The sequence below is a fragment of the Aspergillus brasiliensis genome (genome assembly GCF_001889945.1).
Source record: "Aspergillus brasiliensis CBS 101740 unplaced genomic scaffold ASPBRscaffold_6, whole genome shotgun sequence".
In the NCBI taxonomy this organism is placed as follows: Eukaryota; Fungi; Ascomycota; class Eurotiomycetes; order Eurotiales; family Aspergillaceae; genus Aspergillus; species Aspergillus brasiliensis.
The window spans coordinates 285,251-301,650 of record NW_027137447.1 but is presented as its reverse complement, the minus strand read 5'-3'; the positions used below and the strand labels follow the sequence as shown (position 1 = coordinate 301,650).

At 52.3% G+C, this 16,400-nt stretch overlaps 4 protein-coding genes across 4 annotated transcripts; 2 read left to right on the top strand and 2 right to left on the bottom strand.

The window, feature by feature from the left end:
* The first annotated feature begins 136 nt into the window (after positions 1-136).
* ASPBRDRAFT_42964 (ATP-dependent RNA helicase BRR2) lies at positions 137-7,216 on the top strand. Its single transcript, XM_067624901.1, has 3 exons — positions 137-216; positions 272-6,497; positions 6,549-7,216. The coding sequence occupies exons 2-3, from the start codon at positions 388-390 to the stop codon at positions 7,078-7,080; spliced, it is 6,642 nt and encodes a 2,213-aa protein (XP_067478862.1). The 5' UTR covers positions 137-216; positions 272-387; the 3' UTR covers positions 7,081-7,216.
* Positions 7,217-7,980: 764 nt separating this feature from the next.
* ASPBRDRAFT_195779 (uncharacterized protein) lies at positions 7,981-10,743 on the bottom strand (the record flags this gene model as incomplete). Its single annotated transcript, XM_067620901.1, has 5 exons — positions 7,981-8,765; positions 8,812-8,953; positions 9,028-9,297; positions 9,363-10,545; positions 10,607-10,743. 5 exons carry the CDS (start codon positions 10,741-10,743, stop codon positions 7,981-7,983), a joined length of 2,517 nt encoding a protein of 838 aa, XP_067478861.1.
* Positions 10,744-11,138: 395 nt separating this feature from the next.
* Positions 11,139-13,134, bottom strand: ASPBRDRAFT_674081 (putative salicylate hydroxylase; the record flags this gene model as incomplete). The annotated part of the gene is made up of 6 exons (XM_067628885.1): positions 12,594-13,134; positions 12,367-12,537; positions 12,157-12,309; positions 12,022-12,102; positions 11,513-11,963; positions 11,139-11,446 (listed from the first exon to the last, which is right to left on the bottom strand). Exons 1-6 carry the CDS (start codon positions 12,678-12,680, stop codon positions 11,139-11,141), a joined length of 1,251 nt encoding a protein of 416 aa, XP_067478860.1. The 5' UTR covers positions 12,681-13,134.
* A 723-nt stretch (positions 13,135-13,857) lies between these two features.
* ASPBRDRAFT_30023 (oligopeptidase family protein) lies at positions 13,858-16,148 on the top strand (the record flags this gene model as incomplete). The annotated part of the gene is made up of 2 exons (XM_067622722.1): positions 13,858-13,889; positions 13,985-16,148. The coding sequence occupies 2 exons, from the start codon at positions 13,858-13,860 to the stop codon at positions 16,146-16,148; spliced, it is 2,196 nt and encodes a 731-aa protein (XP_067478859.1).
* Between the last annotated feature and the right edge of the window lie 252 nt (positions 16,149-16,400).

Genomic DNA, 16,400 nt, shown 5'->3' with positions numbered 1-16,400 from the left:
GAAGGCAGGCCGAGAAGCGCGGCAGAAAAGCGGCGAGCGGGTGTATACCTCAGGCTCCCGCTCGCCAAACCTTCCCGCCTTGCCACGCAAATCTGCTTGACAAGAACTTCCCGCAACCTCTCTAACGCAACTCACTCAAACTCCTCCAATCCCTCTCAAGCAGCTTGCAACCTTGCGCCGACGTGTGTGCTTGTTTGCTGCCGGAGGATGGTCCAGGTTTGTGAAGCCTTTTAGGATCCCATACCGTCACGAAATTCATTACTTGCCGCAGGTGTCTCGACGCGCCGGCTGAACCTGAGCTCCACCGAGCCCAGACGACACATTACCGTCGCAGCACGCTCGCTTTACCTTTTGTTCTACTGTTATTTGTTATAATATACCATCAAAATGGCGGACCAAAATATCTCTCAATATAAGTACTCGGCGATGTCCAACCTGGTTCTCCAGGCGGACCGTCGTTTCATTTCTCGCGTCAACGATGAACCCACCGGAGACCCAGAGTCGCTCGCTGGTCGCATAAGTATTCGGGAGATGGGCGCCAGAATGGCGCGTGATGATGCGCCAAAGACAAAGAAGAAGACTACTGGCCTGACAGACATTGAACGTGGTGCGATCCGAGAGGGCGAGGATGTCCTTGCCCGTGAACAGAGGAAGACCCAGCGGGGTCAACCGGCGCAACTACGAGGCCAGGGAATTCTCTCTGCCGCAGATGCTCTTGTTGAGGGTCTCAAGTACCGTCCCCGCACGCCTGCCACCCGAGCTACCTACGACCTTATCCTCACGATGACCGCGACCCACCTTGGCGATGTCCCCCACGAAGTGGTCCGAAGTGCCGCTGATGCAGTGCTGGAATTGCTGAAAGACGAGGAGATGAAGGACTTCGACAAGAAGAAGGAGATCGATGACCTGCTTGGAAGCTCAATGAACCCCAAGGAGTTCAATGAACTCGTCAACCTCGGCAAGAAAATCACGGATTACGACGCGCAGGACGAAGATGAAGAAATGGGCGAAGGCTTGGAAGGCGAAGGTGAAGGCGAATTGGATGAACGTCAAGGTGTTGCCGTCGTTTTCGATGAGGAGGATGAGGACGACGAGCGCATGGGTACTGTGGACGAGATACGCGATGACGATGAATCAGAGGACGAAGAAGCAGATCAACAAGAAGCTACTGGAATCGACGAGACAACCACCGAGAAAGCGGATCTTGAAGGACTCGAGGAGGCCGAAGAGATGGTAATAGATGGCGGTCTGGGTCGGGATGCAGATCGACGAGACAAGGGATCAACTATACCTGCCCGGGAGATCGATGCCTATTGGCTTCAGCGTCAAATTGGTGCCGCATATTCTGATGCCCACATTCAACACGAGAAGGCTACCCAAGCACTTGAAATTCTTGGTGGCCAGGGCGAGGACGGCGCAGAGCGGCCGTTGCGTGATGTAGAAAACGATCTGATGGAATTGTTCGACTACGAGAACCCCGAACTTGTCGCCAAACTGGTCACCAACCGGGATAAAATCGTTTGGGCCACCCGCTGGCGTCGTGTGGCCGAAGATGCAGACGCCCGCCACCTGGTAGAGAGTCAGATGGTCGAGGCTGGACATCGCCAGATCTTGGACGAGCTCCGGGGCAAATCGATTCGTTCCGAAGGTGCAGGTCGACCAGAAAAGAAGATCAAGCTGGATTTGATGGATGTCGACGTCCCGAGTGCACCTCAACAACCGGAAGAGAAGCCAACAGAGGGAGGACTGGTGAGGGGTCTGCAGCCAAAGAGGCTGATCAACCTGGAGAACCTCGTCTTCCACCAGGGCAACCACTTGATGACGAACCCCAACGTCAAATTACCACAAGGCTCTACGAAGCGGACATTTAAAGGCTACGAGGAGATCCACGTGCCTCCTCCGCAGGCAAAGAGAGAGCCAGGCGAGAAGAACATTCCGGCTACCGAATTGCCCGAATGGGCTCGTGTTGGCTTCGGTAGCGCAAAGGAGCTCAACCGTGTCCAGTCTAAGTGCTTCCCATCTGCATTCCATGACGATGGAAACATCCTCGTCTGTGCCCCCACAGGATCAGGCAAAACGAATGTTGCCATGCTCACCATTCTCCGCGAAATCGGAAAGAACCGCAACCCTGAAACGGGCGAAATCATGCTGGATGATTTCAAGATTATTTACATCTCTCCGTTGAAGGCGCTGGTTCAGGAGCAAGTCGGAAACCTCGGCAAGCGACTGGAGCCGTATGGCATCAAGGTTGCTGAACTCAGTGGTGATCGCCAGCTCACCAAGCAGCAAATTGCTGAAACGCAGATTATTGTGACCACTCCTGAGAAGTATGATGTCATTACAAGAAAGGCGTCGGAAACGAGCTACACGAGGCTTGTTCGCCTTATTGTCATTGATGAAATTCACCTTCTCCACGACGACCGTGGTCCTGTCATCGAGAGCATCGTGAGCAGAACGATTCGCAAGGTCGAACAGACCGGTGACCCTGTGCGAATTGTTGGTCTCAGTGCTACCCTTCCCAACTACCGTGATGTTGCAAGCTTCTTGCGCGTTGATCCCCTCAAGGGTCTCTTCCATTTCGACGGGTCTTATAGGCCATGCCCGCTGAAGCAGGAGTTCATTGGCGTTACCGACAAGAAGGCTATCAAGCAGTTGAAGACCATGAACGATATCTGCTACAACAAGGTGCTTGAACAGGTTGGACAGCGGAGGAATCAGATGCTTATCTTCGTCCACTCTCGAAAGGAGACCGCCAAGACCGCTAAGTACATCAGGGACAAGGCTCTTGAAATGGAGACCATTGGTCAGATCCTGCGAAGCGATGCTGCAAGCAGAGCCATCTTGGCCGAAGAAGCCGAGACTGTGGACGACCCCTCCCTCAAAGATCTTCTGCCTTACGGCTTCGGCATCCACCATGCTGGTCTGAGTCTTGCGGATCGTGATTCAGTTCAGGCGCTTTTCAGTGATGGCAGTCTTCAGGTCCTTGTGTGCACGGCAACTCTTGCCTGGGGTGTTAACTTGCCTGCCCACACTGTCATTATCAAGGGTACCCAGATCTACTCCCCCGAGAAGGGTAGCTGGGTTGAACTTAGCCCTCAAGATGTCCTCCAGATGTTGGGACGAGCTGGTCGACCTCAATACGACACATTCGGTGAGGGTATCATCATTACCTCGCAAACTGAGATTCAGTACTATCTGTCACTTATGAACCAGCAGCTGCCGATTGAGAGTCAGCTTATGAGCAAACTTGCGGATAATATGAATGCCGAAATTGTACTTGGCAATATTCGCACGCGCGACGAGGGAGTCGATTGGCTAGGATACACTTATCTGTTCGTCCGTATGCTTCGTTCACCCGGATTGTACAGCGTTGGTGCCGATTATGAGGAGGATGAGGCACTGGAACAGAAGCGTGTTGATCTTGTCCACTCTGCAGCAGTCATCTTGGAGCGGGCAGGCCTTGTCAAGTATGACAAGAAGACAGGACGCCTGCAGTCGACTGAGCTTGGACGCATCGCCTCTCACTACTACATTGGTCACAACTCCATGTTGACGTACTCTCAACACATCCAGCCCTCCATCACGCCCATCGAACTCTTCCGTATCTTCGCCCTGAGTGATGAATTCAAGTACATTCCGGTCCGTCAGGACGAAAAGCTCGAGCTTGCCAAGTTGCTGGGACGCGTGCCTGTTCCTGTCAAGGAAGGCATCGACGAGCCTCATTCGAAGATCAACGTTCTGCTGCAGGCCTATATTTCCAGACTCAAGCTCGAGGGGCTGGCACTTATGGCAGATATGGTTTATGTCACACAGTCGGCTGGTCGTATTCTGCGCGCTCTGTTCGAGATTTCCCTGAAGAAGGGCTGGTCATCTGTGGCCAAGACGGCTCTCAACCTGTGTAAGATGGCTGAACGGCGGATGTGGCCGACGATGACGCCGCTGCGTCAATTCCCAACCTGTCCGAGGGACATTTTGCAGAAGGCTGAAAGAATCGATGTGCCTTGGGCTAGTTATTTCGACCTTGATCCTCCTCGTATGGGTGAGCTTCTCGGCATGCCGAAGGCTGGTCGTGTCGTCTGCGACCTTGTTTCCAAATTCCCTCGCTTGGAAGTCCAAGCGCAGGTCCAGCCTGTCACTCGTTCTATGCTTCGGGTTGAGTTGACAATCACCCCCAACTTTGTGTGGGACGAGACGCTCCATGGAAACGCGCAGGATTTCTGGATCTTGGTTGAGGATTGCGATGGAGAGGAAATCCTGTTCCATGATCAGTTCCTTCTCCGTGGAGACATTGCGCAGTCCGAGATGAATGAGCACCTTGTCGAATTCACTGTTCCGATCACCGAACCTATGCCCCCCAACTACTTCATCTCTCTTGTTTCGGACCGTTGGATGCACTCGGAAACGAAGATTGCTGTTTCTTTCCAGAAGCTTATTCTTCCGGAGCGCTTCCCTCCCCACACTCCCCTGCTGGATATGCAACGTGCCCCAGTCAAGGCACTGAAGCGCGATGAATACCAGCAACTGTATCCTGAGTGGCAATACTTCAACAAAATCCAGACACAGACCTTCAAGTCCCTGTTTGATACTGATGATAATGTCTTCATCGGTGCTCCTACCGGCAGTGGCAAGACTGTTTGCGCAGAGCTTGCGCTGCTGCGTCACTGGACCCAGGAAGACAGTGGTAGAGCCGTTTACATTGCTCCATTCCAGGAACTGGTTGACCAACGTCTCGCCGATTGGGAGAAGCGACTAAGCAAGATCGCCGGCGGAAAGACTATTGTGAAGCTTACTGGAGAGACGACTGCCGACCTCAGGCTCTTAGAGCGTGCCGATCTTGTTCTTGCCACACCTACTCAGTGGGACGTCTTGTCCAGGCAGTGGCGGAAGCGTAAGAACGTCCGGGCAGTGCAGCTTTTCATCGCTGATGAGATTCAAATGCTCGGTGGCTATGGGGGATACGTGTATGAGGTGGTGGTCTCTCGCATGCACTCTATGGCGCTGGAAACTGAGAGTGGCATGCGTATTGTTGGTCTGAGCGTGCCGCTTGCCAATGCTCGCGACCTGGGCGAGTGGATTGGTGCCAACAAGCACACAATCTACAACTTCAGCCCGCATGCCCGGCCGGTGCCTCTTGAGCTTCATATCCAGTCTTTCACCATCCCTCACTTCCCTTCGCTTATGCTCGCCATGGCCAGACCGGCATATCTTTCGATCCTTCAGCTATCCCCTGACAAGCCCGCTATTGTTTTCGTGCCTAGCCGCAAGCAGACTCGTTCGACCGCCATGGATCTCCTAGCGGCCTGTGCTACTGACGATGATGAAGACCGGTTCCTTAATGCCGATGTCAATGAGCTGGCACCCCTCCTAAGCCGTATCAATGAACAGACTCTCGCAGAGTCACTATCACACGGCATTGGTTACTATCACGAAGCGCTTAGCGCTACCGACAAGCGCATCGTCTCTCATCTTTTCAGCATCGGTGCTATCCAAGTCCTCCTTGCCTCCAGGGATGTCTGCTGGGAGCTCGATCTCACCGCCCATCTCGTTGTTGTCATGGGAACACAGTTCTTCGAAGGCCGGGAGCACCGTTATATCGACTACCCTATCAGCGAGATTCTTCAGATGTTCGGCAAGGCCTCTCGTCCTGGCGAGGATAAGATTGGCCGTGGTGTGCTCATGGTTCCAGCTGTCAAGCGGGAATACTACAAGAAGTTCCTGAACGAAGCATTGCCCGTCGAGAGTCATTTGCAAGCCTACTTGCATGACGCATTCGTCACAGAGATCAGTACCAGGACAATTGGATCAACTCAAGATGCGATCGACTGGATGACCCACACCTACTTCTACCGCCGGCTTTTGGCTAACCCCAGCTTCTACGGTTTGACTGATGTCAGCCACGAGGGCCTCAGTACTTTCCTGTCGGAGCTACTGGAGAACACGCTGAAGGAACTGTCGGATGCCAAGATCGTTGACCTGGATGAGGAGGATGACAGTGTATCGCCTTTGAACGCGGCCATGATTGGGTCTTACTACAACATCTCCTTCATTACGATGCAAACCTTCCTTCTCTCCCTGTCGGCTCGCACGAAGCTCAAGGGTATCCTGGAGATTGTTACATCAGCTACAGAATTCGAGTCGATCCAGATGCGCCGTCACGAGGACCACATCCTGCGTCGCGTATACGACCGTGTGCCTGTCAAGATGTCGCAGGTCGCCTACGACTCGCCGCACTTCAAGGCCTTCGTGCTGCTGCAAGCTCACTTCTCGCGCATGCAGTTGCCGATTGATCTTGCCAAGGATCAGGAGATCATTGTCAGCAAGGTTCTCAACCTGCTCAGCGCTTGTGTCGATGTTCTCTCTTCGGAGGGCCACCTGAACGCAATGAACGCCATGGAGATGTCTCAGATGGTCGTTCAGGCCATGTGGGACCGTGACAGCCCTCTGAAGCAGATTCCTCACTTTGGCCCCGACGCCATCAAGGTGGCCAACGAGTACAAGTATGTCCCATCATCTTCTCCCTCCCAGACCATCACTAACAATCAATTTAGCATCAACGACATTTTCGAGTTCATGGAAGCCATGGACCCCTCCGAGAACAAGGACTACGCGACATTGGTCAAGCGCCTTGGTCTGGACAACAGACAATTGGCCCAAGCGGCAGCATTCACCAACGAGAAGTACCCCAACCTCGAACTGGACTTCGAGGTCGAAGATCCAGAGGGCGTCACCTCCGGCGAGCCCAGCTACCTCAAGATCAAGATCGAGCGCGAGGTCGAAGAAGACGAAGAGCCCGACACTTCCGTGCACGCACCTTTCTACCCCAGCAAGAAGATGGAGAACTGGTGGCTCGTGGTCGGAGACGAGAAAACCAAGAACCTCCTGGCTATCAAGCGTATCACTATTGGACGCAAGTTGGAGCTGCGTCTCGAATACATTGTGCCTACGCCTGGTGAGCACGAGCTGACTTTGTACCTGATGAGTGACAGTTACGTTGGTGTGGATCAGGCTCCTACTTTCTCGGTCACGGCTGCCGAGGGAATGGATGAAGATGAGGACGAGGAAGAGGAAGACGAGGAGTAGATGGTGGATGTTTGCTCTATCTTCAGCTGGGTTGGGAATTATAAATGATTTCGTTAACGTTCGCATTTCTGTAATTATATGTGTAATGTGGAATAACAAGTATCGGGTGTTTAGATCTATAACTCTTTTACATACATGTCAAATCTCGTAGGCTGCTTGCTATGGATCTAGCTGTAGAAGTAAACTACTACGTTTGTCAGGCGACTCTAAACACACTTCTGCCGTACTAATTGGGTGGCATATAGACCATTGTATGAGTGTGGGATTCCGTTTCCAGAGTAAACATTTACCCTAGAGTTGTGCATCAGCACATAAATTGATCATTATGCACTGTCCATGTGTATATGTGCGGATTACTCCATTCACCGTTTACCTTACACGAAGCTGAATGATGAAGATCCCGCTTGGCAGAAGAAGCCATTCTTGGGTGGATGGCTGTAGCGGGCCCGAGCCGAAATGACTCGACAGACTGACTTCAGGACCATCGGCGCTTTTGCTCTCTGGGTTTCAGATGATCTTAACGTATGGACTTCGGTGAAGACTCTCCGTAGTAGTTAGCCTGACTGAAGCAGCATATTGCATATCCTTACCTTTCCAGGTTAAGGTACACTATCCGCTGGGCATTGTCGGAGGAAGATGATTCAGCGGATGTCCGAAGGGCCGAAACCCGAGGGAGTGTGTCCTTTACTAGTTAGGGTTGTGCTGTGGACCCGAGCCGAGAGAGCATGGATCCTTCACTCCAGTTGTGTACGTACGATTTGGGCCACCGGCGTCTTACCTATTCCGTGGCAACGGATCATGACATAGGATCAGGGGCTTCGGGGGCTTTAATGGAGAGAAACGCAGTGCGGATAGGTAAGTATCGAATGATATTCGAGGGCAACCGTGCCAGCGGGTTGCTCAAGGCGCTCGTAGTCGTGTCAGTAGTTGCTCGTAGATTCTACTGATACCCCAGGACTTCAGTGTTCTGAGGTTCATAATAGAAACATCTAGAAGCCTGGAGCGGCCTCGATCAGACATAAAATCGCCAATTCCGGGCAGTTTGATACGACCCCAACCGGAGTTGATCCATTCAACAGCGCTCACGCCACCCCAGTCCGGTGCACGGAGGGTAATGGATGGCGCTTCAGTCGCGGGAGGAAGGTGGCATTGGGGGATGCAGAGCGAAGAGTATAGCCATATCACTAGGACAGCTCTGAAGAAGAAGACGGGGGTACAAAAGTGTGCACAGTGATGGGATCGCACAGTTTCGAGTACCCGCGCGGCGTAGAAAATGGCTGATCTCCCTTGATGTGATACAGTGCCCCATTCATCTGCTAACCTAGCCAAGTCAACCTCGCTTAGATGTCGGCCCTTGATCTTCAGAGCTGTAGGTAGTAAGGGCTGTTTGGGGATGTTGTTAATCATGAGGGCATAGAGAATCATGAGCCTGTGAGTCGCGCAGACTTTAAGCTCGATAGAGGAAAGACCTTCCTCATTCTCTATGACCTCCAGGAGTTGTCTCAAATCTTCATCCACATCAATCGAACCTGATGATGGAGATCCTGACAACTTTTGGTGATTGCTGACGGCATTGAGCAGGAGCTGGATAATGGCTTGCTTCCCAAAAGTGCCAGCTTTAGGCCAGATTGCCGACCAATTCCTATCAGAGGTAATATGCTCTAATGTAAAGGGTTTATTTCGGCCTAATGTCTTAGTAGCGATCACAAGTAATGGCATATTCGAACTCACTTGTCCGTGTTGGAAAAGTAGCCCAGCCCTCTGCTGTCGCGGCTTCCCAGAGTTCTTCTGCTTGGGGTAGGGTGTTTTGCATCTCATCGTCCCGTACTATAGAAGACAAATCGAAATGCGTGGAGAAGAACGTATCCGCTAGCTGCATGGCCGAGTCAGATTCCGTAATAACTAATATCTCCAGGTAGGCCTGAAAAGCTTTGCGAAATTACTAACCCAGATAGCGTAGCCGGTGCGTCGCCTCTCCTCATCATGAATCCAAATTTGCCATTTCTGGGCATTTGGAAGATCCAGCTGAAAAATCTTCTGGAGAGATACAATGCTTCTGAATATTTGACTTCGCCGAGCCACCGTAACCGGAAGCGATTGGTACACTTCAGCGACTTCAAGAGCCCTTCGTTCGCCAGAGTACCGCAGTCCCAGTTGGTTTAGAAGGAACACCCGCATAAGCCACAGCTCCCGGGCATGTACATTCAGATTCTCGCACTAGCAATCCAGAACACTGTCAGCTCTGAAACATCGCAACACATAAGCTGTGGGACCTCGCTTACCAGATGCACGGACTGGCGTCTCACCAGCTCGTGCATGGCTCTTGAGCAGGTCTGCGCATTTGGGAGCCCAGAGAATTGAGCGCCGATAGCACTCACGACAAAAATAAGGAGCCAGTGCGTGCCCGGGGTGCAGAAGGACGGTTTGTGTAGCACAGGGAAGACAGGATGGAAGTGCTCGAAATACAGCTGCACCCAAGAATTGATCACCGGTAAGGGTGGGATTTTCAGCTCAGTGAAAGGTGGGAAGGTCGGGGTCCTCTCTATTATCCGAGCCATACGAAAGACTTCTTCCACTGCTGTAGCAGGCACGTCGTTCACGTGGGCAAAGTTCTCTTCGTCCACCTGTTCCATGGACAGGCCTTCCATGTTTGGAAAGGACAACTGCGCATCGATATTGATAGCAGTTGGGTGATACCGTCTTGGTTCCATGGCTTCGTCAGACTCCGGGGAGTGACTACGACTGTAGATTTCGGCAACTGCGCTTGGCGTCAAGGGTGTGAAGGGTCTAGGTATTCTTGGGACTGTGTTTATAAGGGAATATGAGGACTCGGTCTCTGCTGACGCCAGCCACATATCGTTCAGTCCATCCTGAAATGGAGGGGTCTGCTCCAGAATATCAGATAGCACATTAGCATCGATGTCAATATCCAAGAAACTTTCAAACCCCATCGCATCCGTGGCGAACAATGCCGATGTACCATTGTGCGTAGCTACTGGAGCCTGACTCGTTAAGTTACTGCCAATTCCACACGGCTCCGCGTTTTCCATGCTCTGGGCATGTGCTGTGAACGATGTCGGCTGCAGTTGAGTCATTATATTTGTGGTGGGCGATGGTTGTAGAACAACATCCTCCGAGAGTTGGGTTGACGCTCCTCCGTCACCTTGCTGATTCGGTGTAAGAGAAGGCTCCCAATTCTGAGCTGTAGCTGTACCACGGTGCCGTTTTGGTTGTGAGTGTGTCGTAGCAGCAGCAGTCGCAAGCTTGCGCTTCTGGGGTGACTGGTAAACACAGTCGGTACTATTTTTCCGACACCTCTGACACGGATTCTGCCCATCACAGCGAACTTTGGACAGATTACACTGCTTGCATGCCTGTGCTACTCGGCGTCGCTCCGTGGTCTGGGTACTGCCATTGGTAAGGATGTGTTCATGTTTTGTGCCGTGATGGCGAGCAAGAGAGTCTCTACATTGTATATTAGCCTGCATATACTACCTACATATATCAAAACCGAATGAAACCATACACTCGACTAAACCGTTGGCCGCACTCGGCACAGGCAAAGGGCTTTTCTTTAGTATGAGTGCGGATGTGGCGCTGATAGTGCTCGGGTCGGTCGAACGAAGCGCTGCAGGTTTCGCAGCGGACATTGATAGATTGCATTGCATTTGTTTAGTTCATGAGGATAGTTTGTGCACATCACTTCAAAAACGACTGCATCAAGTGTAGTTGCAGTTGCAAGGACGAGGGGGAATGACTGTCAAGGCACGGGATTCCCGCCTGCCCTTCGGGCCATCGCCGCTAATCCCGAACGAGACTCCACTCAATTACTCCATTTGCCGCAATCTCCGAAGAGCTCAGCTTCTCTTCCTTTCCCTCGAGTTTCCTACGCGGATCTAATTCGCCATTACTGCACCGTTCCCTAGATCTGAGTTCAATGGCTGTGGTGCTATTCAGCCATTCAATGATTCTATTCAGTACATAGGCCTAACGGTCAGGGTGAGGGTTGAGTGAAGCACCCAGGTTTGTTGCAGTACTCATAGACAAGGCCACTGTGACTAGGCGCTCGCTTGAGCGGCCTGAAGAAGCTGTTGAGCTTCCCGACCGGGGTACGAAGTCCAGGCGTACGAAAACATATCCGGAGGCAACTCGGCATCGGGCACATAGGTCCTCAACTCGTCTAACATCTGGCCCCGGCGATCGTCGCTTACCTTGGACATCAGCATCACCGTCACAGATCGCCCATAGCGTACCTTGTTGTACAGCTCCAGTCTACCCGGGACATCATTTCTGGTACATTCGGGAGTGAACAGGGCGCCCAGAGCTGCCCCGTCTTCGAAACTCTGTGCACCGCCCTGGCCCTGGTCTAGGTCATGATCATGATTAGCAATCAATGCAGTCATAAGCCTGCAATCATCACAAAGTTACTTACGAGGCAGGGTTGGGTGCGCTGCATCTCCAATGAGGGCGAGTTTGCCACGGATGAAGGTGCGCGGCGGAGAACGAGACGCCAAGCTCCAGAGCTTTAGGTCTTCTGCCAGTTTGCACATCTCGCGAAGCTCCGGACTGAATGCACTGCATGTTTCAAGCAACGAATCCAGATTGCCACTGTCGAGCCAAGACGACTCTCTAGCGCTGGAGTCGGCGCCAGAAGGATGAATGGCAGCGACATTGAGCAGGTCACCGTGACGACAAGGGTAGACGACTAGTCGGCGATCCTCCGATGCAAACACGTCCACAGCGTCTGATCCCATCTTTTCCAGAAGCGAAGCGGTAAGAGGGTTGCTTTTCATTTTGGAGACAGGGATGAGAAAGCGAAAGCAATTCTGCCCTGTGCTTTCTTTCTGTGTAGGTCCACCGATGACACTGCTAACACACCGAGACTAGCTGAACGATTAGTATACTAGGTCTAGGTCCATCGTCGAGGGGCATTGTCCGCACATGGATACCATCTGCCCCAATGATCAAGTCACCAGTGTACTTGGTACCGTCCTCGAGGGTTACCACTCCAGCCTCAGGATCCTATCAATCATCTCAATCAGCAGTCTGAAGACAGGAAGCAGAGTAGATACTAACCACTGAAGCTACACGAGAACGCAGGTGGATTGTAGGCTTCTTGCCATTGACTTCTTTTGCAGCCAACTTTCTAAGTGTATTGTGCAAGTCCACTCGGTGCGTAAGCAACCATTCATCGTAGATGCCCAGTGCTTCCTGAGCGTCCTTGGTCACCTGCATGATTATTAGCCTGATCGAGCTATTACCTCCCCTGGAAATAGTAACACCTACGACTGGAGTCCGGATAAGGTTTCCATGGTGATCCCACAGCCGCAGTTTGTTGCAGTGTACGGGCTGGAGGTCCTCAAAGTTGCATCCCCAGTCCTTGAGAATACGCGTGGCATTAGGCGCCATGTGGATTGCAGCTCCGACTTCATTTAGAAAGCCAGATTGCTCGAGGATCTGATTGAAGTTAGCTTCTTCAGCATTGATACACAGTGTATCCGCTATTCGCACACCTCAATGTCATGGCCTTGGCGGTTCAACGCAATAGCTGCGCCCAGACCAGCAAGGCCAGCACCAACCACGATAATTTTCAAGGGCATTTTATAGCAGCACTAGTGATGTAGGTTTGATAATAGATAGGCGTACACCGGGAGACAACAATGCAGCTGTTAAGTGGAAACGTTGTCTGCTTTATGCATGTGGTTAAATCAAGTTCTCGGCCTGACCACTCGGCATCCCTCTTCGGTCTGCCCACAGTAGCCGAGCCGGCCGTTGGCTGAGCATCGAACTTTTGTATGGTCGCTCCACTGGACAGGAGACTAAGTGAGCCGGTGTTTTGCATTTGACGCTATGGAGGCTATAAACTGTCTCTTTGGGCGCTATGCTGTGATTGTGTGGCTGGTATCCGTTCTGTGGCATTAGCTGGAAGCCGCTGCTTGCAGACCGCGAATCTTCGGTACGATGCTAAACATCTCTTCTGCAGAGTTCGATTAGATTGGACCCTTATTTCATTTGATCGGCAGAATTTAGTGCTGTGCTTGTTTGCAGTCGTTTCCCTTTTCTCTCCCGGAAAAGCTATTGCAACAAGGCCAACAGGATGGACGGTAATGGTAGGTCAAGCAAGTCTAGACCATTAATCTAGACCATTAGATTTCTGGACAGTAAGAAATTCTCCGTATAGCATCGACTTTCAACTAGATCCGGTTAGATCGTGTATCGGATTGTAGGCATTATTGTCACTGTTTGGCGCGACCCTCACAGCCGAGCGGGCGAGCCAGCCATTGTTATGGAGTGCCTGAGGTCCCCACCGGGGAGAACCATAGTAACCAAGTAGCAATAAGCTGATTCCCCGCATTCTCGGGACCCCATATCAACATGATTCAAACCTCAAAGTGCTCAAGATTCAAGATGCTAGAATCGGGATCTACCGACTTTGCAACTTAGGTTCATGTAACGTTATGGGAGCAGGGACTAGCCGGGAGTCCGTGGGAGGTCCGGGGAGATGATGAAAGATGGATGGGTCAGCCGATAAGGGAACTCCCCTCACCGACCACCGCTTCCCCTCACGGTCCCCATTCCTCTCTCTCTGCCTGCAGCTCTTCCCCATCGCCTCTTTCTTACACCTACTCGTCTGACAATCATCAGCCACGAGGAGGAACTGTACTTGTCCATCCCTCACTGGCCATTCATATCATTTCTTGTCGTCCAGGAGCAGTAATTGACCCCCTATCTTATCACTGGTTGTCGATTAGCTACTGACCCTTCGATGAAGGTGACATGACCATCCGATCCATGAAGTTCACCCCAGAGTAAGTCAACATCAATGCCATCCAAGGAGCTCATTTCATCGTTTGATTTTCATAATTCACATATTCTGTATAATACAATAAAGCTGACCTATCAGGGTTCTGCTCGGAGCCCCTAGGCGCTCCGGACCAGTTCCGAATGCCTCAGGCACCCTTGCGGTCTACACCCAGACAACTTACTCGTTTGAATCTCACTCCAAGACAAATGAGATCCGCGTTCTGGACATTGCCACTGGCCGGTCAGCCCTGATCACCAACGACGCCGGCGCTAGCTGTCCGCAGTGGTTGGGCGACAGTAACCAGCTGGTTTGGCTCAAGGCAAAGGCCAACGGCAACACCAGCTTCATTGTGGGAGATGCACACGAGGTAGACAAAACATACACGGCGGGGACGGTCCCTGGACCAGTTTCCGATCTCAAGGTTACGGTCATCGAGCCGGGAAAGATCGGCTTCGCTGTGACTGGGAAGGCGAACCCGGATGGCACGCTTCACAATCCGCATGACGCAAAGAAGCCAATCAGTACTGGGCGGCTTTTCACATCGCTCTACGTGAGACATTGGGATTCCTACATCGAACCTCAGAAGAATGCCATCTGGTATGGCTTGCTTCAGCGCGCCCCTCTGTCGCCAGCTACCAGACAAGCGGGAAAGTACTCCGTGTCGGGACTGACCAACTTGATTTCCGTGAGCGGTCTTACGGGTGTCGAGGCCCCTATCCCACCATTTGGGGGTACCGGCGACTTTGACATTAGTCCGTCAGCAATTGTCTTTGTGGCAAAAGATCCGGACCTTAATCCTGCCACACATACCTCCTGCTCCTGCTACTACTGCCCTATGTTTTCATGGACCGGCGTGAATGCGCTAGAGGCCAAGGTCTGCACCGTAAAGGGACTCGAAGGAGCCATGTCGTCCCCGATCCTCACATCGGATGGCAGCTCGATTGTTCTTCTCGCCATGCGCGAAGACGGTTACGAGTCGGATAAGAGACGTATCCTATACGTGCCGAACCCTTGGAGCGGTGAAATGATTGAGGTTTTCGCCTCCGCAGATGGAGAGGGATTGTGGGATTCCAGCCCGTCCGGCCTGACATTCTCGAATGATGACCAGTCTTTGTTTATCCAGGTCGAAGAGTATGGCCGTGGGGTGTTGTATCAGCTTCCTCTCGCTGATATTCGCCATGCGACTCCGGACAGGTTGAAGAAGATTACTAATGCAGGCTATGTTACGGATGTCTATCCCGCTTCTAAGAAGTCGACAAAGCTGCTCATTTCTAGCACTAGCCTGGTGGACAATAGCGTGTGGTCCATTGTCGACCCCGAGTCTCCCAGCGATGTGCGCGTCATCTCCTCCATCGCTCGCAACGGTGCTCTCTTTGGGCTCTCGCCCTCGCAGGTGGATGAGATCTGGTACCGGGGAGCCAATGATACTCCTGTCCATGCTTGGGTTGTGAAGCCCTCGAACTTCAAGCCGGGCAAGAAGTACCCCCTAGCTTACTTGATTCACGGCGGACCCCAAGGTGCCTGGTGTGACCAGTGGAGCACGCGCTGGAATCCGGCGGTGTTTGCTGAGCAGGGTTACGTTGTTGTTACTCCCAATCCACGAGGCAGCACCAGTTACGGACAGAAGTTTACGGATGAGATCCGTGGCAACTACGGCAGCCTGCCATATATCGATCTCGAGAAGGGCTTCGATTATATTGAGAATAACCTGGAGTACGTCGACACATCCCGTGCCGTGGCGCTCGGTGCGTCATTTGGTGGCTACATGGTCAACTGGATTCAAGGCCACCCATTGGGCCGCCGATTCAAGGCGCTAGTGACCCACGACGGAATCTTCAGCATGACGTCCATGCTTTCCACCGAGGAGCTTTACTTCCCTGTGCGGGATCTCAAGGGGCCCTTGTGGAAAGTGCCCGAAAACTGGGAGCGCTGGGACCCGTCTCGACACACCGCGAACTGGCAGACACCGCATCTGGTGATCCACAATGAGCTGGACTACCGACTGACGATCGCGGAGGGACTTGCTGCCTTCAACGTACTGCAGATGAGGGGGGTCGAAAGTGCGTTCTTGACTTTCCCGGATGAGAACCACTGGGTGCTTAACCCGGAGAACTCGCTCATGTGGCACCACACCGTGCTTAACTGGATCAACAAGTATGTGGGACTGCCGCCGGCGTCGCGGGAGTTTGCCGAGTTCAGCACGACGAAGCAAGCGTCGATGGAGCGACGACTCCAGCAGGTGACGCTGGATGGGACCGTCTAGCTGAACACTGGTATCTATATCGATTAGTGTTTGGTAGTATATTCAACCGAGTTTAATATAAGGTCAAATGAACATCTCGCGAGTGCTTTGTCGGCATTGTCCAAACCCTTTATAATGCTATAACAGGTGTAGCTTCTGTTTCGCCCTACTCTATATGTATCTAACTAGCGGGTAAGGGCAATGGCGCAAGACGAGGCGGAAGATACCATCCCTTTATGCCACAATGCACCAACAAAGACCCGATGAAGCTAT

Coding starts and splice junctions, on each gene's coding strand:
- ASPBRDRAFT_42964 (XM_067624901.1), top strand. CDS start 388: ATGGCGGACCAAAATATCTCTCAATATAAGTACTCGGCGATGTCCAAC. Junction 6,498..6,548: donor AAGGTGGCCAACGAGTACAA/GTATGTCCCATC, acceptor CAATCAATTTAG/CATCAACGACATTTTCGAGT.